At 43.0% G+C, this 26,408-nt stretch overlaps 1 protein-coding gene across 6 annotated transcripts in view; it reads right to left on the bottom strand.

The window, feature by feature from the left end:
* Positions 1–26,408, bottom strand: part of Shaw (Shaker cognate w) — a 97,889-nt gene that overhangs the window by 13,637 nt on the left and 57,844 nt on the right. For 5 of the 6 annotated variants that reach the window (XR_016325742.1, XR_016325743.1, XM_089740124.1 and 2 more), the window contains 6 exons: positions 25,897–26,107; positions 20,961–21,078; positions 7,378–7,572; positions 2,931–3,611; positions 2,377–2,512; positions 760–882 (listed from right to left, as the gene is read on the bottom strand). Coding sequence is in view for 4 of the 6 variants with exons in the window: in XM_089740124.1 (XP_089596250.1) it covers positions 760–882; positions 2,377–2,512; positions 2,931–3,611; positions 7,378–7,572; positions 20,961–21,078; positions 25,897–26,105 (1,462 nt within the window). In the remaining 2 variants the exon portion in view is untranslated. The remainder of the gene's footprint in view (positions 1–759; positions 883–2,376; positions 2,513–2,930; positions 3,612–7,377; positions 7,573–20,960; positions 21,079–25,896; positions 26,108–26,408) is intronic. The other variant, XM_089740125.1, reaches the window with a different exon arrangement.

The following is a 26,408-nucleotide window of genomic DNA, read 5'->3' as shown; positions in this document are numbered from 1 at the left end:
TTTTTCAAATGTACAACCATAATCACACCTAATGCGTCGTACCTTGTTAAGTCGATTAGATGTTTAACATTTTAGTGATAACCATTTGTGTAGTGATTTGTCAATCTCTATCGTGATTTCAGCCAATTTATGTTCATTCCTTTAAAATTTTGACAAGATATTCTAAAACGTGTTATCATACACTCAGAGTGCTTATTACTACAAGTGGTTGGTTTTTGGAGACTAATCACGTTTAGCTAGGCCGCAAGCAGATGAGTGACTATATTATAATATCCGCTCACTACACCAACAATGTAAAAAATATTTAATACATTCATTACTTCACTTTGTATAGTTAATTTAAATTTAAATGAAATTGTTAAATACTTCAAGTTTGGTAGCGTTGCAAATAACCTTTATTTCGCCCATTTTCAAATACCCGTTGGTACTTCATTGGTATGTTTTAAGGGTATCTAGACGATTTAAATGTTATCTACGAGCGCCTTGGATAGTAAATTAGTCTCCAAAAGGTTTTGTTATTTAGTTATATGGTACAATCATTGCTTAGATTAATTATCACAATTTTGTTGTTGATCAGACCATGCATATTGTTAAATGAAATATTAGTTAACTTTTCCTGTAGCCTACCAACTACCCAAATTATTTTCGGAAACCGATACCCAAACGCTGTTAAAAATAAACCGTCTTGTATTCTTGTAATACTATTTAAATATCCATAGTCTGTTTCTCATAAAGCTTTTGTTTCAAACTCATCATTACCCATGTTAGGTCCCATCATATCTTTAGGATGGTTGGTCTTAATTGCGTTCATACGTCGATTGACGACTTGAGGTCCCAAGCCAGGAGCCATTGGTCCAGCTGGGGCGGTCACTCCTGGGGCACCTAAAGATAGTTTTAGTTCCAATAAGCTACTTTTTTATCTACATACTGTTATGTCATTGTTTCCAGAGCCTTCCTTATTAAATATCTCTTGAATCTTGAGGAAAACTCGAAACAAACACTTTGTATTAAATATTTTAAAACAGGGTCAAATGCAGAGGGAACGCAATATCCATTAACATCTCCACTTTAATTTTGAGTCTCGACCTCAGACTATATTTAAACTACCAGTGACTATACTTTTTATTTGTCACTACAATTTAAAATGTAAAGTTGAAATTACGGACATTTTTAATGCTATTTATGATTTATAAAAATGTATTAATTAAATAAAACAGAAATGTAGATTTCAAAACCTTAAACTATTTACTGTTAACATGTTAGTACACATAAAGCTTCTTTATTATGATTTAAATGAAATCCTTGAATTGCTACAAGATAATGCTATGTAATGACTATAGTAAATACATATGTCTATTGTTTAACTACATAGTATAAAACAAAGTCGCTTCCTCTATCCCTATATCTGTCTGTCCCTATGTATGCTTAAATCTTTAAAATCACGCAACGGATTTTGATGCGGTTTTTTTTAATAGATAGAGTGATTAAAGAGGAAGTTTTATATGTATAATAACATCCATAAAATAGTGGAGAAATCTATAATAAATTACAGTTTCCGAAGCAAAGCGAGGGCGGGTCGCTAGTTGCTTAATAAATTACGTTATGCATTTAGACGAATGATGAAGAGATTGCAATTAGATAGACAATTTTGATTGGGAACAATTGGGTACTGCCGCACGTAACACTACTGATTACAAATTTATTACTCTTCACGGGAGAAATCTGTGGTGATCGACCAAACAATTGAATGAATTTAGTCGAAGTGACGGAATTTTTGAAAAACATGTCTGTAGTCCAGGCCGTATATTGCTTAGTAAGTAATAAGTTTTTTACTTCAACAACTCCGAATTAGAATTTTCGTCTGTGTTATAGTGAACTGAAAATACTAGCACTGAAATTAATGACAAACATACTTGACAAGAAAAAAAAACCAAGGTACTCAAACTCAAGGTACACAACAAATGTTCACGATTGACTTCCACGGTGAAGGAATAACATCGTGTAATAAAAATCAAACCCGCAATATTATAATTTGCGTAATTACTGGTGGTAGGACCTCTTGTGAGTCCGCACGGGTAGGTATCACCACCCTGCCGATTTTTGCCGTGAAGCGTAATGCGTTTCGGTTTGAAGGGTGGGGTAGCCGTTGTAACTAGAGACCTTAGAACTGATATCTCAAGGTGGGTGGCGCATTTACATCGTAAATGTCTATGGGCCAGTAACCACTTAACACCAGGTGAGCTGTGAGCTCGTCCATCCACATGAGCAATAAAAAAAGTGTCGAATGAAAAATTTAACCTGTGGTATAGTAGTTAGTGTCACTTACTACTCGAGCGACGATATGATCTATATACTAATTATGGTATTTAAACTCACGGAGAGGCGGCCTGGTTGGTTCCACATTGATGACTCTTCGCCGCTTCTTCGGGAGCTTGGCCCTCGCTTGCGTGTGTGAATAATACATGGCGAAGTTCGATACTATAACTGGAACTGGGAGCGCTATCGTCAGTACCTGTTACACAAAAGGTTTCTCACATTGAAACAACTGGAAATTGCTTAACGGTTGGCAGCTCTGGACTTATAGCTTTAAATGTTGAATCTCATGTTTTTGTGTCAAACTAGACCGTATTTTCCATTGTGTTAATGAGTTTCTGACGTCACACAACATATTATAGGCCTTTAGATCTCCTGCCTGTACTCAAACCACTTATAAAAGAGCTGAAGCCATTGAAACGGTTTTAGTGTCAAACGGTAGTTTTACCTTAGGTTTATTTATGGTTGGATGTTTGGGGCAGTACCAACAATTTCCCAATCTTTCGACCCTGGGATATTTTGTGTTTTATATACAGTGTAATCACAACACATTAGGTATAATCATATCTTAGGTCTTATTACGTCTGGTATTAAATGAAGACTGCAATTAAACTTACTCCAGCTAAGGCGCAGAGCGCTCCGACGAACATTCCAACGTAGGTTTTCGGCGCCATGTCACCATATCCAACGGTAGTCATAGTCACTAGGGCCCACCATAGTCCCAGCGGTATACTATTGAAGTCATTGTGAGGATTCGTCTGTATCCTCTCCGCGTAGTACACCAGACTTGCGAAAATCACAATACCCAGTACCAAGAAAAACACTAGCAGTGTCAACTCCTTGGCAGAAGCTCTAAAAGTCTGGATGAGGATTTTGAGGCCAGACGAATGTCTAGTCAACTTAAACAGCCTCATAATCCTGATAATCGAGAAGAACTCGAGGATATCAGCGTTCTCGACGTGAGAGGCGTACTTTTGGAGAATGAGGTCGATGTAAAAGCTCATCGTAGCTATGTAGTCGATGATGTTGACCGAGGATTTGACGAATTCACATTTATTTGGAGAGGATATGAAACGGACTAGGATCTCCAATGTGAACCACGCGTTACACACACACTCGATGTAAAAGAACGCGATGTGAGCGTTTGTCTGCACTTTGTCCAGCGCCCAGCTCTGTGTTTGATTCGCAGTCGTGACTGAATAGTTTCTGATCACTGGCACTCTCATGTCTGGATGCGTTTTTAGGCAGAACGATATTATCGATACACAAATGAAAAACACTGATATAACACCGATTATCTGGAAAAAGAAGCACGGTTAGTCACATGTTGTCTTTAGTGATTGGTACTTACCACATAAAGGTGTATAAGCTACTAGTCGTAACACCAGGAAGAATGGGGTAATTTACAAATACAAAGATATTAAATATAGAGCCAGATTAGCATAGAATTTTAGTTCAGATTGAGTAACAATTTAAATGTATCAGTGATATCATAGGATAGAACTTTCTAGAAATTAGAATCGATATTATATAACATATGCTATATAACGATGTTCGAGTTCCTTGAATTAAATAATTTATTTTTTACTAGCTGACCCGGCAGATTTCGTAGTGCCACAATCGATAAATAAAAGACCTAAACTTTTGTATAAAATAAACTTAAAACAAACAAAAGGAATCCGTCCGACGGGAGACACATCAAAGGGAAAACAAAATTGTTATTTTTATTTAATTCCGAGCATTTTCATATTTGTCTACCTTTTAAACCTTCTCTGGACTTCCACAAATAATTCAAGACCAAAATTAGCCAAATCGGTTCAGCCATTCTCAAGTTTTAGCGAGACTAACGAACAGCAATTCATTTTTATATATTATAGAGACTAGCTGACCCGGCAGACTTCGTAGTGCCTCAATCGATAAATAAAAGACTGACGGGGGAGACATCTAAGGAAAAACAAAATTGTTATTTTTATTTAATTCCGAGCATTTTCATATTTGTCTACCTTTTAAACCTTCTCTGGACTTCCACAAATAATTCAAGACCAAAATTAGCCAAATCGGTTCAGCCATTCTCAAGTTTTAGCGAGACTAACGAACAGCAATTCATTTTTATATATTATAGAGACTAGCTGACCCGGCAGACTTCGTAGTGCCTCAATCGATAAATAAAAGACTGACGGGGGAGACATCTAAGGAAAAACAAAATTGTTATTTTTATTTAATTCCGAGCATTTTCATATTTATCTACCTTTTAAACCTTCTCTGGACTTCCACAAATAATTCAAGACCAAAATTAACCAAATCGGTTCAGCCGTTCTCGAGACTAACGAACAGCAATTCATTTTTATATATCTATACTAATATCTATATCTATACTAATATTATAATCTATACTTATATAATATTATAAAGAGGAAAGATTTGTTTGTTTCGAATAGGCTCCGAAACTACTGGACCGATTTGAAAAATTATTTTTCCATTAGAAGCCGACATTGTCCCTGATGAACATAGGCTACTTTTTTTTATTTTTTTTTTTATTTTTTTTTTTGGTTTCATTTGTGTTTTAATGTTTCCGAAGCGGAGCGAGGGCGGGTCGCTAGTAGAGATATATTTATGTTTTATGATATTCCTAACTTCTATTCACAAAACTGTTGCACCAACATTTAACCTTATACATGTAACCAGTTTCCTTAAGCTTGAAACGCACAAGGGATTTTACGATAATTCGTTCGTAGGTCTCACGTTCTGAGGTAAAAAAATAATAAACAAAAATGAAAAACATTTCGAATCAACACGTTCACCCTTTCGTTGAAGAAAAACAAGCAAAATAACAAGCTGAAAACGTTAATAAGAAAAGGTAATAATTTCATTCTATCTGCAGAGCGCAGAATGTTTGCTAACATTTAAATTTTAACAAAGCTAAAATATTTTCAGCGACTCTAACGTAAAGAAATTATGGAAATTATCATTTACTCGGGAAGGTTAACGAGGACTCGTATTTGTTTAATAGGTAAAAAAAAACCTTTTTTCTTTTCATCCGCTGAAGGTAAATATACCAGCAAGCGGCGTATCCTTTTGAGTCGTAACATTTACTTAGATTTGGACTTGCAACAGTTTCACGATGGTTGTTTTTTCAGGTACAGAAAACAAAAAAGAACGCGTATTCAAATTTTATTATACTTAATCCTGTCAGCAAAGTTTTCTTAAGAAAAGCAAATTATTGAGTTGGCGCGCTGTAAAACGATACTATAATAAATATATAATATACATATTTTATTTTTATTTTTATTGCTTAGATGGGTGGACGAGCTCACAGTCCACCTGGTGTGGTTACTGGATCCCATAGACATCTACAACGTAAATGCGCTACCCACCTTGAGATATAAGTTCTAAAGTCTCAGTATAGTTACAACGGCTACCCCACCCTTCAAACCGAAACGCATTACTGCTTCACGGCAGAAATAGGCGGAGTACCAACCCGTGCGGACTCACAAGAGGTCACATGATATACTAGTAACTATTCAAACTATAGTTTTAAATGTGTACAAATATTTGATAGTAAACTTCAAAGTTCAGTTTGCTCTAGTAAGTATGAAAATCTATAAACCTCACTTTGATATATGAAATCTAAATGAGGGTTGGTTTCGAAGCAAAACAGAGACAATTTCCTCGTCACGGTTAATGATGATTAAAATGTGGCCGGAGCTAAATAAAAATGCGATGAAATTGAATTAAAATTATCTACGATAACTGTTTTAGTTGACAATTTAACTGCCAATAAACTGTAAGGACTTTTCTGTACTAAACTGTGAATTCCTTTCATAAAACGATTCAGTATACGTTTTATTTAAACATTAACTTGGAGGGTATCGAGTTTAAAGATATATTCAATTTCTTCTTAGTATTTTATGATTATGGAACGTTGGCACCACTATCTACCTTACGACATGGAGTCAAAGTCCAAATTTTATTGCATAGCTACTGTTTGCGTTGCTTCGCTACAGGAAAAGCCAAGAAGGCAGTATTCATCGATGTGGGCTCACAACCCTTCCTACCAGGGAATGTCTGTTTCCGATTGTGTAAAATAAATTATTAATCTGTTTGAATATTAATCAAAATTACTACATATCAGTTCTCGATTATAGATCAGCGATAGTCAGATCTTCATATACATACATATACGATTTAATACTCAAACTCGTAATTCTTAATTTTTTTACTGATGGCAGGACTTCTGAGTTCTCACGGGTAGGTACCACCACCCCGCCTGCTTCTGCCGTGAAGCAGTAATGCGTTTCGGTCTGAAGGGTGGGGCAGCCGTTGTAACTATACTGAGGCCTTAGAACTTATATCTTAAGGTGGGTGGCGCATTTACGTCATAGATGTCTATAGGTTCCAGTAACCACTTAACACCTGTTAGGCTGTGAGCTGGTCCATCCATCTAAGCAATAAAAAAATAAAAAAAGCGTTAGTTACTATTACAATTACTAGTGGTAAAGTGGTAATTTATCTAGCTGCCGAATACTACAAAGAAAAATTGAATGCCCACATCGACACATAAGATTGAAGTGACCGATTCATAACTCTTCTGCTTTGGAGTCAAATCCTCTTTCGGTGCGACGATTTTCGAATATTATGACTTTTCTTTCTTCAATCGAGCTGTCAGCGGTACACAGCAATCTGATTCCAATAACGACAGTCACCAATTGCGATATATATATATTATTGCATAAGTTGGTGGACGAGCTCACAGCCTACCTGGTGTTCAGTGTTTACCGGAGCCCATAGACATCCTTAACGTAAATGCCGCCACCCGCCTTGAGATATGAGTACTAAGGTCTCACTATAGTTACAACGACTGCCCCTACTCTTCAAACCGAAACGCATTACTGGTTCACAGCAGAAATAGTCAGGGTGGTGGTACCTACCTGTGAAGACTCTCATGTGGTCCTACCACCAATAAATAAATTTATTAAGTCATCCGAAATATGTTTGCAGAATCCGCTGAAGTGATAAAAATTGCCAAAAGTCTTTTGGCCAAAAAAATAGTAAATAGTATCATACCTTAGCAGCATTTGAACTGTACGGCTCATCGAATAACGACCACATTTGGGGCTTGAGATGTTGCCACCAGCTAACGGTTCCTTTTAGGTAATCTTCCTCAAATCCGAACTTACGGGCGACCTCCTCGTCAGTGGGCTTCTCAGTGTCCAAGTCGAGGCGGTCCAGGACGGCCAGGGTTTCTTGTGTGTCACGGTGCTGTAATGTAGCCCAGGATCAGTGAAATTCAGAGATTGAGATGAGGAGCGTGTTGACTATCTTTATTTCCCTACATGATAATTTTAATTATTGAGAAAAATACTAGGACCAGTTCAGAAAGAAGACGGTTCTTGGCACGTCTGGAAAAATAAGGATGTGGAGAGGATTTTTGGTGAGCCAAATATTCTGGGGGAGATGAAGGCACGGAGGCTCGAATGGCTCGGGTATGTAGTGCGTATGGAGAAGGACCGGGCTGTGAAACGTGTGTACGCGGGTGTACCGGAGGGACGCCACCTCGTAGGGAGGCCCAAGTACCGCTGGTCTGACGCTGTGGAAGGAAATTTACGTGAGCTCCATGTGTCGGACTGGCAAGGTGTTGCGCAGAGCCGGGATGAATGGCAAAGTTTATTGTCGGAGGCCAAGACCCACTTCGGGGTCAAAGCGCCAGCTCAGTAGTAGTATGATAATATGCAGCGGGTCAGTGGGTAGGGACTGGATGCAAAAGGCAAAAGATCTGAAGAAGAAAGAAAGAAAGAAGAAGAAGATAACAAGTGTGTATAGGAAACGAAAAACCTGAATTAAGTATCTTGTAGGAATTCAAATCTTCTGTCCATCAAATAGAGCTACATAGCTGCACTTAAAAAGATCAACATTCAGATGTGCTTTCTATATAGAATATAGATATAGTATATAGAACAGAACATCCACTCCAAACGATTTCTTTTATATCAGAACACAATTGCTTGTTGAGTGGTTAATGAGTTTGATCATTGGAGTTAGAGTTAGAATATTCTACATCTGAATGTATTTGTGTCATCTTTGTAATCCATTAGGATTGTTTTTATTACGCTATTAGTTTAATTTGCTCGAAGGAGAATAAGTCCTCCATAAGCCTGTTCTTTGTCGTGATCGCTCGAAGCTTGTAAGATTAATTCTTTGTTGTACATAAATAGTTCTTCGAATTTTTTTTTAATTTTATTCAAAATTCTTAAAAAGTTATGTACGTGTGCTTTGTTAATCCTTGGATAATGCCATGTGCTAAGGTAAGCCAAAGGGTGATATGACTAACTATCGGGACACATGCTATATTCCCAATCGATGTGAGTTAAAGACATTAGGGTCTGCACAAGCTTGTTCATGTCTGGGATCTAATATATATTTTGATGCTCACAGTTCCTGCCCATAACTGTCCTTTATTATCGTTAACTTAAGCTTACTTTGGGAATAGGACGGTAACGGTATTTTTTTACTGCTTAGACGGGCGGACGAGCTCACAGTCCACCTGGTGTTAAGGGGAACTAGAGTGGAGATTATTTCCGCTGGAAAAAATTGCGGGATGAAAGTTGAACTCAGTTTGTCGGCGTCTCGGTCTTTGTGTTGATGCGAAGGTTTTGTCTCATACTTACATTTGTTTTGTGGTGACGTTCCAAGTTTCTATGTATATGACGGTGTGAGCGGTGACGTCAGAGACTAATGGCGCCACATTTTTATTACGAACGATCATTCTTTTTTTTATTGCTTAGATGGGTAGACGAACATATTATTTATTGCTTAGATGGGTAGACACACCTGGTGCTAAGTGGTTACTGGAGCCTATAGACATTTAAAACGTAAATGCGCCACCCACCCTGAGATATAAGTTCTAAGGTCTCAAGTATAGTTACAACGGCTGGCTCACCCTTCAAACCGAAACGCATTACTGCTTTACGGCAGAAATAGGCAGGGTGGTGGTACCTACCCGCGCGGACTCACTAGAGGTCCTACCACCAGTAAAATAATTTCGAAAATTTCGAACAGTAAAATAAACGGATAAAACGAACCGCAAATTTCTTTGGTTTTCCATATGAATTAAAACCTCAATTATTAAAGCGATACATTTCGTGTAGTCGATTGGTTGTGACCGCAAAAATTATTGTTTCATTAAAAAACAAAGCATTGAACTCTTTTTTATTGTCTAGGTCAGTAATCGACGTCACGGTCCACTTAGTGTTAAGTGGTTACCAGAAACCATAGCCATCACTAGTATAATTCCACTCACCTTTAAACATAAGGTCTCATTTGTGTTGTATAATAGCTGTTCCGCCCTTCAAACTAGAACGATTTGTTGCTTTGCGGCAGAAATAGGCAGGGTAGTGTCACCAAGCCGGGTGAGCTCACAAGACACCCTACTACCGGTAAGCGATAAGGTAATCTATCTATCTAAATAAAAATGAATTGCTGTTCGTTAGTCTCGCTAAAACTCGAGAACGGCTTTTTTTTTTTTTTTTTTTTTTTTTTTTTTTTTTTTTTTTTTTTTTTTTTTTTTTTTTTTTTTTTCCACAGGAGAAAATCGCCGGATCCCCACCCGCACGGCAGGTGGGGTATGTGGGAGTCGAACCTCACTAAAAACTCCTGCCGCTCACAGCCGGCGCCCTACCCCGGACCGGGTGGGAACCCAGTCGGAGTTATTGAGACGGCGGGACAGGGTTTACGCAAAGCACATTACATCCATCCCGCCGTCCCCCAGACGCCGGACCGGCGGCCGCCAGCAACATGACCGCCGGTTCCCTCGGTCGACGGGCCAAGAGCCCGATTGATAGCGCCGCGCTACACCTTCCCCCGGAGCGGTCGGGGGAACGCGACCTACCACGCTGCCCCACGCCTAAGCTCCTCCCCGCACAAAGCGGGTGGAGCCCGAAGCTCTTAGGGGGCCGGGTTACGGACGGGACCCCGGTCCCGACCCCCTGCTCGGCGGCGGCGGGTTTCTGCGTAGTGAGGAGAGCTTTGCCTCACTCGCCCCGCCGCCTCCTTCTGCGAGATGGTGCACTCGCAGAAGTCGAGCATAGCCTTCCAAGACTCGTCGCCGCCAAGCATCGACGCCACGACGCCAGGCAGCGACAAGTCTGGTCCTATCTTTGCGACAAGGACACGGCGCTGCACCTCCCAAGCGGGGCAGACAGCGAGCGTATGCTCCGCCGTGTCCAGGTCGTGTCCACAATGGTGGCACCTCGTCGTCGGCTCAGCTCCTATCCGGTGCAGGTACTTTCCAAAGCATCCGTGCCCAGTCAGCACCTGCACCAGACGGAAGGTGAGGCGTCCTCGGCCACGATTCACCCAGTCATAAAAGACCGGGTAAACCGCCTCGACGGTCCGTAGACCCCACGTGGGGTTGGCCAACCGCCTCGACCACGATTCGAGCACGGACCGCCGAGAATGGGCCTTCCGCGCCCGCAGCTCACTTTTGGAGGGACGCGCCACGCCCAGAGCACGAAGCTCACTGCGCCACCGATAGTCGGCAGCGAGCGACTCCGCCTCCAGCTCCCATGGCGGCGTCCCCGCCAACACACACGCCGCCTCGAATGAGACGGTGCGATATCCACGGATGACCCTGATAGCAACGGTGCGCTGCGGCCGGCGCAGGAACCGAGCCATAGTAGCCCGATTGCGCGGCTCAGCCCATACAGGCGCACCGTACAGGGCCATCGATCGCACCACCCCAGCGTAGAGGCGGCGTACAACCTGATCCGGCCCCCCGATATTCGGGAGCAGTCGGTTCAAAGAACCGGCTGTCCTCATTAATCGAGGGACCAGCTCCGCAAAGTGAGCACGAAAAGCCCACCGGCCGTCCAACACGAGGCCGAGGTACCTTAACTGCACCCCGACCCCTATCCGGACGCCCCCAACCACGATGTGGGCGTCGACAGGTGGCGCTCTCCGCGGCCCGTGAAACCACAAGGCCTCGGATTTACTGAGCGCCACGTCGAGGCCCAGTCTCTTGATCCTCCCGACGACGAGGGCCACTCCCGCTGTGGCGAGACGGGCAGACTCTCTATAATCATCCCCCCGGGCCACGACCAACGTGTCGTCCGCGTAACAAATAACGCGGAGACCCGGGAGGAGGGCACCCCTCAGCACCCAGTCGTACCCGATGTTCCACAAGAGGGGTCTGAGAACCGACCCCTGCGGAACACCACGCACGACCGGAAAACGGTGAAGGGTCCCACCGTACCCGGTACATTCGACCGACCTGGCCTCCAAATAGGAGCCAACCAGCCGGCGGAGGTAGAGGGGCACCCCATGCCTCTCCAGTGCCCCCCCCTATCACAGACCAGGGCAGGGTGTTAAATGCGTTGGCGATGTCAAGAGACACCGCCAGTGCCACCCCACCCCGTGAGACAGCCTCGTCCGAGAGGGCCCGCACGCGAAGAATTGCATCCACGGTCGAACGGCCCTCCCGGAAGCCGAACTGCTCCGCCGACAGGTCAGGTCCAACCCCGACCAGGTGCTGAACGATGCGGGCAGCCAGAATACGCTCCAGCAATTTTCCCGCCTCGTCCAGCAGTACGATAGGACGATACCCGGCGGCTGTATCCACCGGGCGCCCCTCCTTTTTCAACAGCACAAGTCTGCCCGTCCGCCAGAGCAACGGAAACCGTCCCGACTCCAGGCAACCATTAAATAGCTCCAGGAGCCGGTCCCCTAGGGCATCGAGGGCCAAGGCCAGCACCCGACCATGGACTCCGTCCGGGCCGGGGGCCGTGTCCTTTGCAGTCATCCTGACAACGGCCACACGGAGCTCTGCCCCAGTAATATGGGGCACCTCAGCAGGGGCTTCGCCGTCGATGGCGTCCGACGGCTCACCCATAGCGGGGGGAACAAAACCCTCCCGCTCCTGCGGGAACAACGCCGAAACGATGTCCCGCAGCTGTTGAGGCTGAAGTCGCTCAGTCAAAGGGGGGGCCCACGGGCGCAGTTTACCGCGCACCAGCCTGTACGGGCTCCCCCATGGATCCGCTTCGAGCGCCTCCAAGAGTCTCTCCATGTTCTGCTCCTTGGCCCGCCTGATGGCCAGCCGCAGGGCGTCCTTCGCAGCGCGATATTCGCCGTGCAGCCGGGTCTCCTCCTCTGCGAACGCGACGGGGTCGTCGCGCCGCAGGTGACGGCGACGGCGGTGTCTAGCACACTGGCGGCTCGCCCGAATGGAGACTGCACGCAATCTCGCAATTTCAGGCGACCACCAGGGCGACTGCCGCCGTCCGCAATGCCGAGGGCCGACCCGGGGCATCGAGGCATCGCATATGCGGTGCATCGCGCCGCGGAACCATTCGGCCTCAGCCTCCACATCGAAAGGGTGTGGGTGCATGGGCGTCCACGCCGCCACCATAGAGGCCTCCACCAGGAGCTCCTTCTTCAGGAGCTTCAATGCCCACCTAGGGAATGACCGGGATGCACTCCGCGGGGGGTTAACCCCGCGAGCGCCTGCGGCCGGTGTTGGCGTGGGAGCGGAAAGATCGAACCGGATATACCGATGATCCGACAACGATTCCGCCCCCACCACCACGCCCCAGCCGAGGATGCGCTGTGCGATGGACGAGCTCGCGAACGTCAAGTCCACGATAGACTCTCCCGTCCACCGCACGCATGTCGCGACCGAGCCCCTGTTAACGATGCAGAGATCGGCCGCGACCGCCCACTCCTCTAACAGCCTACCACGAGCGTCCGTGGATGGGGAACCCCAAGCGACAGACTTCGCATTGAAGTCCCCCGCCAGTATTACCGAACGGGGAGAGAGGTGACGAGCGATCACCTCTAGCCCGTCCAGAAACCGCTCGAACTCGACGGTAGGCCGATTTGGAGAGAAGTACACCCCGATCACGACGGTATTTTCTAATTGTACCGCGACGATCCCGGGGCCCCTGGTCACCATCGCCAGGGGAGGAATCATCGCGGATCTTCTTATATGTATGGCCGCCAAGCCATCAACGTCCCCAAACCAGCAGTCGTCCGCTGGGGGAACGAAGTACGGCTCGGCGACCACAGCCACGTCAATTGACCACTCCGCCATAGTCTGGAGCAGCATGTCCTGAGCTCCGGCGGAGTGGTTCAAATTTCCTTGGAGGAAGCGATAGGTGTGATCCATTAAACCTGGACCACATCCATCGCCCCCTCCCCTACTCTATTGTCCCCGCTATCGGGCTCGAACGCCTCAGCGGGGGCCAAAGTGCCAGCCGGTGCTCCCCCGGCCGACCGCTTCTTTTGGCGACGCTTAGCTTGGCGGCGCCAATTTCTAATTGCATTTTTGCCGGCCGGGGGGCATGCCTTGCCCCCGGTCCGGTGGTCAGCCTTGCGTCCGGCCGCCGCACATAACGAACAATGCGGCGCAGCCAAGCACACGGCCGCCTTGTGTCCAGGCTGACCACAGCGGAAGCACAGTCCGCTGCGGTCAACCGCACTCACGCACCTGGCGAGGCAGTGCCCAGTGCTGAAGCACCTTAGGCACCGCCAGGCACGCGGTTCTAGCAGGCGCACGTGGGCTGCTATCCAGCCCACGCGCAACCTGCCCGGATCCCCCGACGGTCTCCCGGGCGGAGGAGCAGCCAGGGCAACGGCCGCCTCCACCGGGCAACGTACCCACACGGAACCAGCCCCGGTATAACCGGAGCGCAGCTCGCCTACTGTTATGTTCTGCAGGGCACAGTTGCCCTGGGCAGCGACGGCCGCCGCCACCTCCTCCCTGGTGGTGCAGTCGTCCAGGCCGGTCACTTTCAATTCGGCCATCTTGACCGGCCTATGCACCCGCACCTCCTCTTCAGGCAGGACCATACGGAGCCTTGCCGCCAGACGCTCCGCGATGCCGGGACTATCGGCAACGGGACATTCTAGCAGTTTGGCCCCATTGGCTGTCTGCCTACAGCGGAGGCCCTCCCCCGCCCCGATCTCATCCAGGTCAACTGCCGCGCGCGCCCGAGCAATGACATCTCCGTATGTCATGCCCTTAGCTTTGGCAGCCGGCAGCAGCGTTAGGACCACTGCCGCCGACCGCGGCGCGCGCGGTTGCTTCTTCGTCGTTTTTTTTTTGTTTTTGTTTTTAGCGGCTACAGGCGCCCGACCCTGATGGGGAGCAACCTGAGCCGCTGTAGCCGCTGGCGCTCTACCAACTTGTGCAGCTGCTGGTGGAGCCTTCTTGGCACCCCGCCGGGCCACCACGTTCCACCCTTCGTCCATGTTAGACGGGGGCGGAGGCAGCGGACGAGGCGGGGGTGCTTGCGATGGGCACTTCGCGTTGGTGCCCCCCCCCGCTTGGTTCTATCCCGTCCCGGGCCCAACCTAGTGGCTGGAGCCCGTACGGGGGCGGGGCGAGCGGCTGGAGTACCCGACACCGCGGCATATGCCGGTCGCCGAGCGTCAGCCGGAGCAATGAGCTGCGCCTCGAGGGCCGCCAGCCTGCCGTCCAGCCTTTCTAATACAACCTGGACGGTGCGACTGATGACCTCGTCCAGGCTGAATTTTCCAGTCAGCTCCCGTGGCCCTACGAGTGCTTGCTGCCGCTTGGTAGCGGTCATCTCCCTAGTGCGTGGCGACGGGAGACGTGGCCGCTGCTCAGCCGCGCGCGGTGGCGGCAGCACAGGCCACCCATCGCCAGTCAGCGCCGGGGAACGGCGCTTCTGAGGCGCCCCGGCGATACATGACGTCGCTGCCGGTACATGGGCCGGTGGAGTTCGCAACCCAGTGGCCCGGGGCAACGCGGGCGACGGCGTCGATGCCGCTGCCTTACTCGAAGCAGAAGCCTCATCATCAGGCTGCTGTTGGGCTTGAAGTAGTGCTCGAAGCCTCGAATTCTCCGCCATCAGCTGTACCACCTGGTCATTGGCGGAAGCAACCGAAGGCAGAACCTTCGAGACCTGCGAGACTACCTCTCGCAGCTTACGGCCAGCGGCTTTGGTCTTAGTGCCGTTGGCCGCATATGACTTGACGGTCCTCATGGCCCTGTCTATGACCAAGGCAGGGTCTTGAAGGCCGCCTTCTTCCTCCTCTGTCGTTCGCCCGTCCAGTGAGGCGACAGAAAAACTCGAGAACGGCTGGACCGATTTGGCTAATTTTGGTCTTGAATTATTTGTCGAAGTCCAGAGAAGGTTTTGAAAGGTAGATAAATATGAAAATGCTCGGAATGAAATAAAAATATCAATTTTGTTTTTCCTTTGATGTGTCCCCCGTCGGACGGATTCCTTTTGTTTGTTTTAAGTTTATTTCATACAAAAGTTTAGGTCTTTTATCTATCGATTGAGGCACTACGAATTCTGCCGGGTCAGCTAGTGTTAAATGAAAATTAAAATAATATTGAATTAAATCCCGAGAACTTCGACAAACCACTATTGCTATGAGGGCAAGGAGTGTCTTCTAGGGACTTGTGTTATTGTTATTGTTGCTTTTGTATTGTTGATTTGTATACCTATATCGGCGCAACATTACTACTTAGTCAACTAAGATTAGTTAAGGTTAACTGTTTCTTTAATATTGACATTGTTGTATAATGTAAGTCCAACCCGTGTAAACAATTGCTTAAGACGGTATTCATAAGAATTCGTGACTAAGCTACCGACACTTTCAATCATAAATACGTTTTTTTTTTTTTGTTTTTTATTCCTTAGATTTGTGGACGAGCTCACAGCCCACCTGGTGTTAAGTGGTTACTGGAACCCATAGACATCTACAACGTAAATGCGCCACACACCTTGAGATATAAGTTCTAAGGTCTCAGTATAGTTACAACGGCTGTCCCACCCTTCAAACCGAAACGCATTACTGCTTCACGGCAGAAATAGGCGGGGCGGTGGTACCTACCCGTGCGGACTCACAAGAGGTCCTACCACCAGTATACGAGTGACTATTGTCGCACAATACATTTCGTCTCGAGCAGCCGAGCGAGGCAGAGCTCTCCGTTGTTACTGTTGTACGCTTGAAATTTAATAAATGGAATTAATTGGAGAAGTGAGTCTTATTTACGGTCACTATGGAAGGTAATGACAACGACTAATAGAATGACGTCAGTGTCGCTGACGTCATCGTTCGTAATAACAATGTGGCGTCATCAGTCTCTGACGTCACCGCTCACACCGTCATATACATAGAAACTTGGAACGTTACTACAAAACAAAATTAAATGTAAGTATGAGACAAAACCTTCGCATCAACACAAAGACCGAGACGCCGACAGGCTGAGTTCAACTTTCATCCCGCAATTTTTTCCAGCGGAAATAATCTTCACTCTAGTTCCCCTTTCAATGCTAAACGGGAAACAAAGAAAATTCAATTTCATTTCCCCTTTCGAGAACCGCTAAAGCGCATTTAAGCTTTAAGCACAATGCAGCGGAACGGCTTAAGTTGACTTACATCGATAAAAGGACTTCAAGCATATGCATTGCACAATAACGTTTTGCCGGAACGTGGGCTTAAATAAATAAAAAAGAAAATTCAGGAATTTTGTTGAAATGAATATCAGGCCCCTGAAATTGCGATACTTTAAGACAAATATTTTGTTTGTATGGAAACTAGCGACATCTTGTAGCGGATGCCCCTAAGCTTATATGTTGTTAAAGTTAAGGCATTTAATTATTGTATAACTAAACACAGAACATAAAAAAAAGTCTAAATAAGTCTTTATTTGTTATAGACAAATTGATTAAATTTTATCAATTTGTAGTTTCTGACAATTTACAAAATCCTTCATTGAAAATAAAATAGAGGATGGGTAATATGTTACTGCCATCTACAGGAGCAATGAGAAACTAACCGAAGCGAAGCCATCTAGTGGCCAACGCCCATAATCATTTTTTTTGAGTGCTCGAGTTGCTTAACTATAACTAATTTATATGTATTTATCTATGACCCGCCCTCGCTTCGCTTCGGAAACATTAACACACATGAAACAAAAAAAATAAAATAAAAAATTTTTTAAAAAAAGTAGCCTATGTTCATCAGGGACAATGTCGGCTTCTAATGGAAAAAGAATTTTTCAAATCGGTCCAGTAGTTTCGGAGCCTATTCGAAACAAACAAACAAACAAATCTTTCCTCTTTATAATATTAGTATAGAGTATAGATAAGTATTCTGCTTTGTGAAATAGTTAAACAAGATCGCATTTGAGCTTACTTAACATTTTAAATAGCTACTAACAAAAATCGTTTGGCAATGAGAGGAAAAAAGCCATCTAACCATTTTGTCTTGGCCTATTGTAGTTAAAATTTCAGAAAATATAATTATCACTGACTGTAGGGTACTATTACTTTTTAATAGACCTTTCAACTACGAGATCCACAAATTACAATCGTCATGCACGATATCCTTTATAATATAGTTTTTATGTTATTTAATGCTCAAACATATTCATTGATGCAGTAAATTTTCAGTCATCAAATAGTTTATCGGAAAGTCAAAAGCCGTTAAAACTTACTATAGAGTTTCAGTGCTTTATACCTTTTCTCGTTCGTGGAGGATTTTGCTACGTCTGAGGTTTTACGAACAACGTGTTAGTTTTTGTTTGATATTAAATTGGTGCAGCCACCGATGTATCTTGGCAATATTCCGAGCGTTATTAAACTTACTTGTTTTTTTTACTGCCATAGCAGGATTGTATGGTTTTTTTCATCGTGTTTTCAAATATTTCTTTCGTAAAATCTATATGGACAATATTCTGTTAGATTACTCTTCAGAGTATATGAGTACGGAACCCCGGTGATTTCTAACTATTGTTGCAATATTTAAAATTCGTGGTAGTGCATTCTGTGGTCAGTATTTTTTTTTTAAATTAATTGTTCATCCCCTGGGTGTTCCGTAAGCGAGGTATTTTGGACTTGAGTAGAGTAAAAAACTGCTTATCAAACTGCATGTCGCTCAATAACCAGTGTCTTCAGATGAGACAAAATCCAAACGAGATGCACAATGCGTGCCTTTAGTGCTAAGCGCATCTCTACGCCACTCTACCACAGGGCGAGATTATCAGCGTCATCGAATGGTAAACAGTTGATGTCGCCCTAAACACATCATTACGGATCCTCCCGATCCATTAGCGGTGCTTTTAGGTACCACAATGCACCGGTCACCGTTCTCGCCGAACTCGTCGCTTGCGACGAAGGGCTCAGCGAGTAAATTAACCCATAGACACAGCCCACTGAGTGTCTCGCCGGATTTTCTCGGTGGGTCGCATTTCCGATCCAGTGGTAGATTCTGCGAAGCACAGCTCTTGCTAGGGGTAGTTTTAGCAACACTTCCGGTTTGAGCCCCAAGAGCTCACCTACATACTAGGGTAACGCTGATATAGCCTATGAAGGCTATCAGCATAAGTAGGGAAAAAGAAGCGCAAAACATCAAACATTCTCCTGAGTCAGAACCAGAAACAAATGACAATATTAGACAATTTACCAAGTCTCTTGAGTTTTTCGGACAAAGAGTTATCTGAAGAAAGCCAATTAACTCTTCAGACAAACTTAACTCGCCGCTTTTATTAGTGTATTAATTTTATTTCGTACGATCTCTGGCGTATCTCCGTGTAGCGCGTGTTTCAGAATTCCAATACTATTTCACTTGGGAAATGAGGTAACCGAATTATTTAGTAGATCAAAGGAAATTTGAGTATCATATTATGCGGATTACAAATTATCAACAGAGTACTCGTGCGACTGTTAATTATTCTCTGCGATAATATCCTTAATCCCCTCTATATTAATTTATAAATATGGCTATTATTATTATTATTTTTTCTCGACGTATTTACGACGTAAATGCGCCACCCACCTTGAGATATAAGTTCTAAGGTCTCAAGTATAGTTACAACGGCTACCCCACCCTTCAAACCGAAACGCATTACTGCTTCACGGCAGAAATAGGCAGGGCGGTAGTACCTTTTTTTGAAGTCGTCGTGGCCTAAAAGATAAGACGTCCGGTGCAATAGTGTTGAAGCGATGCACCGGTGTTCGAATCCCGCAGGCGGGTACCAATTTTTCTAATGAAATACGTACTCAACAAATGTTCACGATTGACTTCCACGGTGAAGGAATAACATCGTGTAATAAAAGTGAAACCCGCAAAATTATAATTTGCGTAATTACTGGTGGTAGGACCTGTTGTGAGTCCGCGCGGGTAGGTACCACCGCCCTGCCTATTTCTGCCGTGAAGCAGTAATGCGTTTCGGTTTGAAGGGTGGGGCAGCCGTTGTAACTATACTGAGACCTTACAACTTATATCTCAAGGTGGGTGGCGCATTTACGTTGTAGATGTCTATGGGCTCCAGTAACCACTTAACATCAGGTGGGCTGTGAGCTCGTCCACCCATCTAAGCAATAAATAAATTAAAAAAAAACCTACCCGTGCGGACTCACAAAAGGTAATTACGCAAATCATAATTTTGCGGGTTTCACTTTTATTACATGATGTTATTCCTTTACCGTAGAAGTCAATCGTGAACATTTGTTGAGTACGTATTTCATTAGAAAAATTGGTACCCGCCTGAGATTCGAACACCGGTGCGTCGCTCAACACGAATACACCGGACGTCTTATCCCTTAGGTCACGACGACTTTTAAGAGGCTATTATTTAATATTGAGGATTTCAGATGGTTGGAATGAATTTAGTCTCGGAGGAAAGTAGTGTGGTACCGAATATAAAGAACATTATAATTCCTACATTGATCCAAATATTCCAAAACGTTCCGTGAGATCTGGATTAATGACAATCCGAACGACTTTCTGTCGGAGTCAAATGGAAATACTAGTTTTTTGGGTATTCGAGCTTAGTAAAGTAAAGAAAGCAGTCAATTTGGCTTCCGAATGTCTCCGATACTGAACATAGAAATATTGATCCTAAATATTTTAAAACTCTTGATAGGGTGCAGGTATCCATAAAATTGAAAGTGCCATGATAAACGGCCTTCCTTCGCGGTGTATGTAAGCCTGTGTCTTCATGGTTTTAAAGTCAACTAAATCCAATAACTTGGATATCCATCAATCATATCAGATTAATATCTAGAGTAGTTTCGATAAACTGGTGCATTTTGGACATAGCAATTCGAAGCGAAGTATATTCGATTGCCATATCCAGCAGTGCTTGAGCTAATGACAACCATACCAATGATTGAAAGAAATAAATGACAAAGCTCTGAGGATATATGCGTTTAAAGTTATATTTATCAGAATGTTAATTTCGTATAAGAACTTTAATGTTATCACTATAGTGTTTTCTCTGTCTATTATAACAGATTTTGATTCTTTTTCGTTATTTGGCTGTAATAATCAAACAACATTGCTTTTCGTTGTTTTGCTGTACTTTCGTTATTTACTGGTGCTAGGACCTTTTATGAGTCCGCACGGGTAGCTACCACCACCCTGCCTATTTCTGCCGTGAAGCAGTAATGCGTTTCGGTTTGAAGGATGGGGCAGCCGTTGTAACTACACTGAAACCTTAGAACTTATATTTCAAGGTGGGTGGCGCATTAACATTGTAGATGTCTATGGGCTCCAGTAACCACTTAACACCAGGTGGGTTGTCCATCCATTTAAGCAATAAAAAATCAAGCATCAGCTACTAGTTTGGACAACGACTGTGCTGTATTGGTTATATTTATCTCTAGTACTACCTGTGTGTAAGTCATCCAACAACACGGCTCCACCTGGTTGGCATCCAGACCCCAGAACTCCAGCTCTTCCTCAAAAAGTGGACCGCAAACGTCTGTTGGGTAGTGCAGTTTACCCGTCCTGTTAAATAAATGAATATTAAAATTGTTTTATTATTTTAGGTCGGTTAATAATTGCAGGGGGAGCTTGTGAACTTAGGGTTATCAGCGCAAAGACATCACGGCGCAGTTTTTCTCGTATTTTTTGTTACCTTTTCTCTGGTAGCCTAAGAGGGTATTCCAGCTACGCCCAGACGGTTAGGTGAGCTCACGGGCTCAACCTGAGAGAATTTGCTAACACTAGCTCTAGCAAGAGCAGTGTTTTGCAGAATCTACCACCGGATCACGGTCGCCTAAGTAATTAGCGACGGCCACGATAAGAGGATTTTCGTGGCGCGCCACTTTGTCTAAGTAGCGTTTTCTTGTATAGGTTGGACAAAAGAGCTCACGGTTAACCTTTACCAAGATTGGACTCCAGTATAGTCACGTCACACGAATAGGTCTAAGCAACGTTCTCTTATTGATTTCTATAAATGAAGAGGAAAAATGTATTTTCTTCTGGGAACACAAAATCCCCTACCGCAAACATTTCGGTTTCCCATCACTTCTTCAAACAATTACCTCGTGAAACTACGTTCAATTAATTCTTGTATTCCAATGGGAGTTAACCTTTATGCCCGCTATTAATGAAAGCGATGTAACTAACACGGTATTTTGTCTCTCTCGATCTTCTGTGAACTTGAATGTCCATGACAAAGACAAAACACAATATATATGTTCCTATAACATGTAATGATTATACATCTCTAAACATGATTACAAATGTTCTGAACTAAAGTCAAAGTGGGAGATAAATTAACACTACTTCAATGAATTTAGAACGGTGATTAGCCCAATCCAGGTCAGTGCCGAATTTTAAGTCTTAAACTTACCAATATATCTAAGCGAAGTTTCACGAATGGATATCAATAGAATTAATTTCGCTCTATCGGTATAAGGGCCTGTTGAAAGAGACCCTTATAAAGGACCAGACATACATAGAGGTTAGCGATAGTGTAAATGTTTAGAGTCTGTGATAGATAGACGACGTTTAGGGTAGTATGATCTTGTGGTTGAGTAAACAGATAGAAATTTTAAATGGAATTGGAGGAGAGACATTTACTTTGCTAAAATTACAGAATAAATTGCATAGTCACATTATACATATGTACATAAAGGAGAAACGGATAAGGATCTAAGGATAAACACTATTTTAGCTTTACGAGGAGGGAAATCGGCATCTAAGTTATGACGTTTTTACGACTTTTTCAATTTTCTAGTTAAATTCGTTGAAATTCCAAAAAAAAGAAATATTTTTTTTTGGCTACTCTAATGTTTACGTTCATAGTTTTTTCGAATGGATTTACAATAGTGAAACTTAGCTGCAATTAAATATAAACATTACAATTCAAAAAATAAACCAATCTTTAAGACCTACCTACTAAAAATTTTTTACTTTTTTATATTTTAGGAATTAACTAGTACTTGTACTAGCCCGGAGGTCTTTTCAATTTCACCAGGACAGGTGGGCGAGCAAAGGCTCAGCCAGATGGGCATGGAATTTGCTAACAGCTGCTCGAGTGCCTTCAAAGGAGACCTAACAACTCAAGGGCAGCTGCTTCGCGAGTGAATCTACTGACGAGAATCTACTGAGAAAATCCGGCGAAAAACTCAGTGGGCTGATGTTTGGGTTAGGTTGCAAGTCGAACTCTTTACCGAGATCGAAAATTGTTACTGAGGCTTTATTTCAATCTTGAAGAAGACAATAAAGTCACAACAGTTGATCAAGGTTATATAGCGCAATGATAGGTCGAAACATTGAAAATATAATAACGAAATAAATGGAATAAACTTGAGGTTTGACTACAAAGTGATCCGTTTACCCTATCTAACAACTTAGCTGGAATAATTTAATTAGATAATTTCCGTCTTAAGGTAATATTTTTGCCAGCTTCTCAGCTAGAGAGCAATTTCGACAAATCTTTTTATCCCCTAATTAGATTAAAAACGACGAAAGCTTGATAAATTTACTTACTTAATTCAGCGTATTTTGTTGTTTGCAAAAATAGGTAGGTAATGGGCCACTCGGAATGAAGTTCCTATTAGAGCTTAAGAGACATCATAAAGTTACTACACCTTCACCTTCGGAAGATAAGTTTTTTAATTGCCGAATAAATTCAAATCCTACCTGGGCAGTGATTACTGGTACTCTCCACGTGAGATACGAAATGAAAGTTTCAACTGTATTTTAGAAGATTCCACAGTTCAAACTGTAATGCAAAAATACTTGGTGACAGGAATAGAGAGGACGGTGGTACCTGTCGTTGAGGTACGGTACATGTTACCGCGATTTATTACAATAGAACAAAAGCAGGCGTTGCGAGCACAAACTTTATAACTAGCTCTTTTATTTTTTTATATTACATTATTTTTGCAACTTGGATGTCGGAATGTATATTTTTTTAATTGGCCTTATAGGCGTACTACCATACCTGATAGTGAGTGGTTACCATCGCTTATGGACGTCAGCAATGCCAGAGGCAGAGCCAAGCCGCTGCCTACCGCTTAATACTCTCTACAAGCCTCGTTTGACGAAGGACATGTCATAGCGCTCGGGAAACACCATGGAGGGGAGCTCATTTCAAAGCCGGATGGTACGTGGCAAAAAAGGTCTCTGGAAATGCACTGTGGATGAACGCAGTTATTCTAGATAGTATAGAAGAACTCTACCCCGATGGCGGGCGGTACGATGATTATGAATGAAGGTAAACACGAAATGATGGAATTATCTCAAACATTGCTAGGTTATAGTTATTTGAATAAGAGTCTTCGGAAATAAAATACTGTTTAATCTGATTCATAATCGGAAAGATGAACCACATGTCGTGTTTTCAAATAGACCACTTGATCATGTATCAAACAAAAGCCATCTACATCGATCATTCGTTCCACGTTATCAATGCTGCTACCGTTTATATGAATAGAGCTTGGAGTCTTTGTGTTTGAATGTATTGAAAATAATTTCTGTAGCGACTTGGGAATTTTGAAAGGCTCCAAGATAGGCGCATGTTTAAAGGAAGCGACGGTATTGGTGAAAATCGAATGAGTCAGGCGAAGCGACATTTTATAGATAAAATATTTTTGGTTTTTGCTTTAATATTTATGGATGGGCTTAGAAATGGATGGATTAAGAAGTCGATGATAGAGGTTTAACATAAAATTTAGAACTCTACTGAACCAAATTTATTTTATTGTTATGTATTATGAAAAACGAGTACCGATTTAGGGCCCATAAATACTGCGGTTGTCAACCACCGATGTGCGACCTTTGTGGTCGAGCCCTTAGCGGCTGATTCACTAACTTAATTTTTATGTAAAGAACGTGGATTTTAAAATAAAAATTACACTGTGTCACAAATATTTGGAATTATTTGAGTAAAAGTTTTTATCATAGTTGTGGTTTGTTATTTAGCGAGAAATTTGCACTCAAAATAAATACATAAGTGAAACACTATTTGAGTCGACTATTATCAAAGGCGGCAATCTGACTTTTGGACAATGATTGGTAAATCAGAAAAACGAATTATTGACTTTGTATTCCATTGGCAGTCACAAAACTCTTCGGAACGACATCTTAGATAAATAACAGGTTAACTATTAACCTTTATTTAATGCAGGTTTTGAACCGTATTCTTTGAAGGAGACGATTATATTCAAATAAATCTGTATTGACATATCAATAAATTTTTTTTGTCCAAATGTACAGATTGCCGCCTTTGATAATAGACGACTCATTTTACAAACACTTGTAATGTTTTGGATGTGTACAATATTATAATAGTTACAGGAAACGGAGAAAACGAGGCTAGGCACCAGACGATAACAATGTTATTAATACCCATTACAAAGATTTTAATTTTATCTTAAACTTAAGTAGTAGTAGTAGTTTTATTTATCCAAATGGAAAGGCAAAGGTGTCGTACCATACAGCCTAATCTTTTATATATGTTTATATTTTATGAAATATGACACTATGAAATGAAATGAAGTTGATTAATAATATGAAACATGACATGATATGAATTGAAATGAGATGAAATGATATAATATGGGATACTTTTATGCAAAATGATAATATGAAGTGAAATGAAATGAAGATGATTAATTTGAGACATTAATCAACTGGGATGAAATTAAATGAAATGAGATGAGATGATATGGGATGAAATATAATCTCAGTAAAATGGTGGTCATTTACTGAGATATTTTCAGTGGACTTTTTGGAGGATCCCGAGAAGTTACGTCCAGCGGCTTTGTTTCATTTTCCCACATTTGTGCACTGTCACAGATATTAAACAGTTAATAAACCACCGTTATTACACATTTAAACCTGAAGAAACACTAAATAGACAAAATAAAACAAATCACACAACTTCACTCCTCGCGTTCCCGCCAAAAAGTCTCTTAAACTTAAAACGGCGCGCGAATCTGACAGTAGTTCTATTTTTCCAACTGCAAAGGCAAAGGTATCATACCATACAGCCTAATCTTTTATATTCTTTTTTATGAAAAAGGATAATATGGAGTGAAATGAAGTTGATTAAATCGAAACATTAATCAATTGGAATGAAATGAAATGAGATGAGATGAAATAACCGCAGTAAAATTGTGTTTATAATTACGGAGACTTTTTCAGTGGACTTTATGGAAGATCCTGAGAAGCTACGTCCAGCGGCTTTGTTGTTGTACGATAATTGGTGTTTCAATCGAGAATAAAATTTCAGTAAGATTCAGAGGCGTTCGATTTATTTTGTAGACTGGTCGGTTGAGTTAGTTTTATACGCTACAAAACCAAATTTACCTGTAGTAGTTGAGGACTTGCGCGAAGACCCCTGGGTGTCGGTCGAAGAAATACTCGTTGAGCACCGGGTCGTAGTTGGCGAGCGCCTCCGTCAGCCGGGACAGCCGCGTCGCGGGGATCTTCTTCAGGGTCGCCTTGTAAGTCTCGTGTCGGATACCACCCACGTTCAGCACGACGCGATTCTCCGCGTCCATATTTAGAAGATTCATTTCTGGCGGGAAAAATTTAATTTTCGTTGCTTTTGAATTTTTAATTACAATCTAATTAACGTTGCAACTGTAACAAACGTCACTGATTAAGTTTCCTCTCCTTTGTCTTAACTACTCATAAACATAATTTATCCTTTTAAATAAAATTAAGTGATTTGGTTCGGATGAGCAATGAAGACTCAAATGAAAAAGGAAAGGGATTTTTTTTTTTCAATGTTTATTTTAATATAAAATCTGTCCCACTACAAAAGAGATGTGAGCCTGTCTGACACACTACTTACTACTCTAAGCGTGTTGTGGATA

Source organism: Bombyx mandarina, chromosome 03 (assembly GCF_030267445.1).
Source record: "Bombyx mandarina strain Sakado chromosome 03, ASM3026744v2".
Lineage (NCBI taxonomy): Eukaryota > Metazoa > Arthropoda > Insecta > Lepidoptera > Bombycidae > Bombyx > Bombyx mandarina.
The sequence above is the reverse complement of the archived record's forward strand: the minus strand, read 5'-3'. Positions and strand labels throughout refer to the sequence as shown.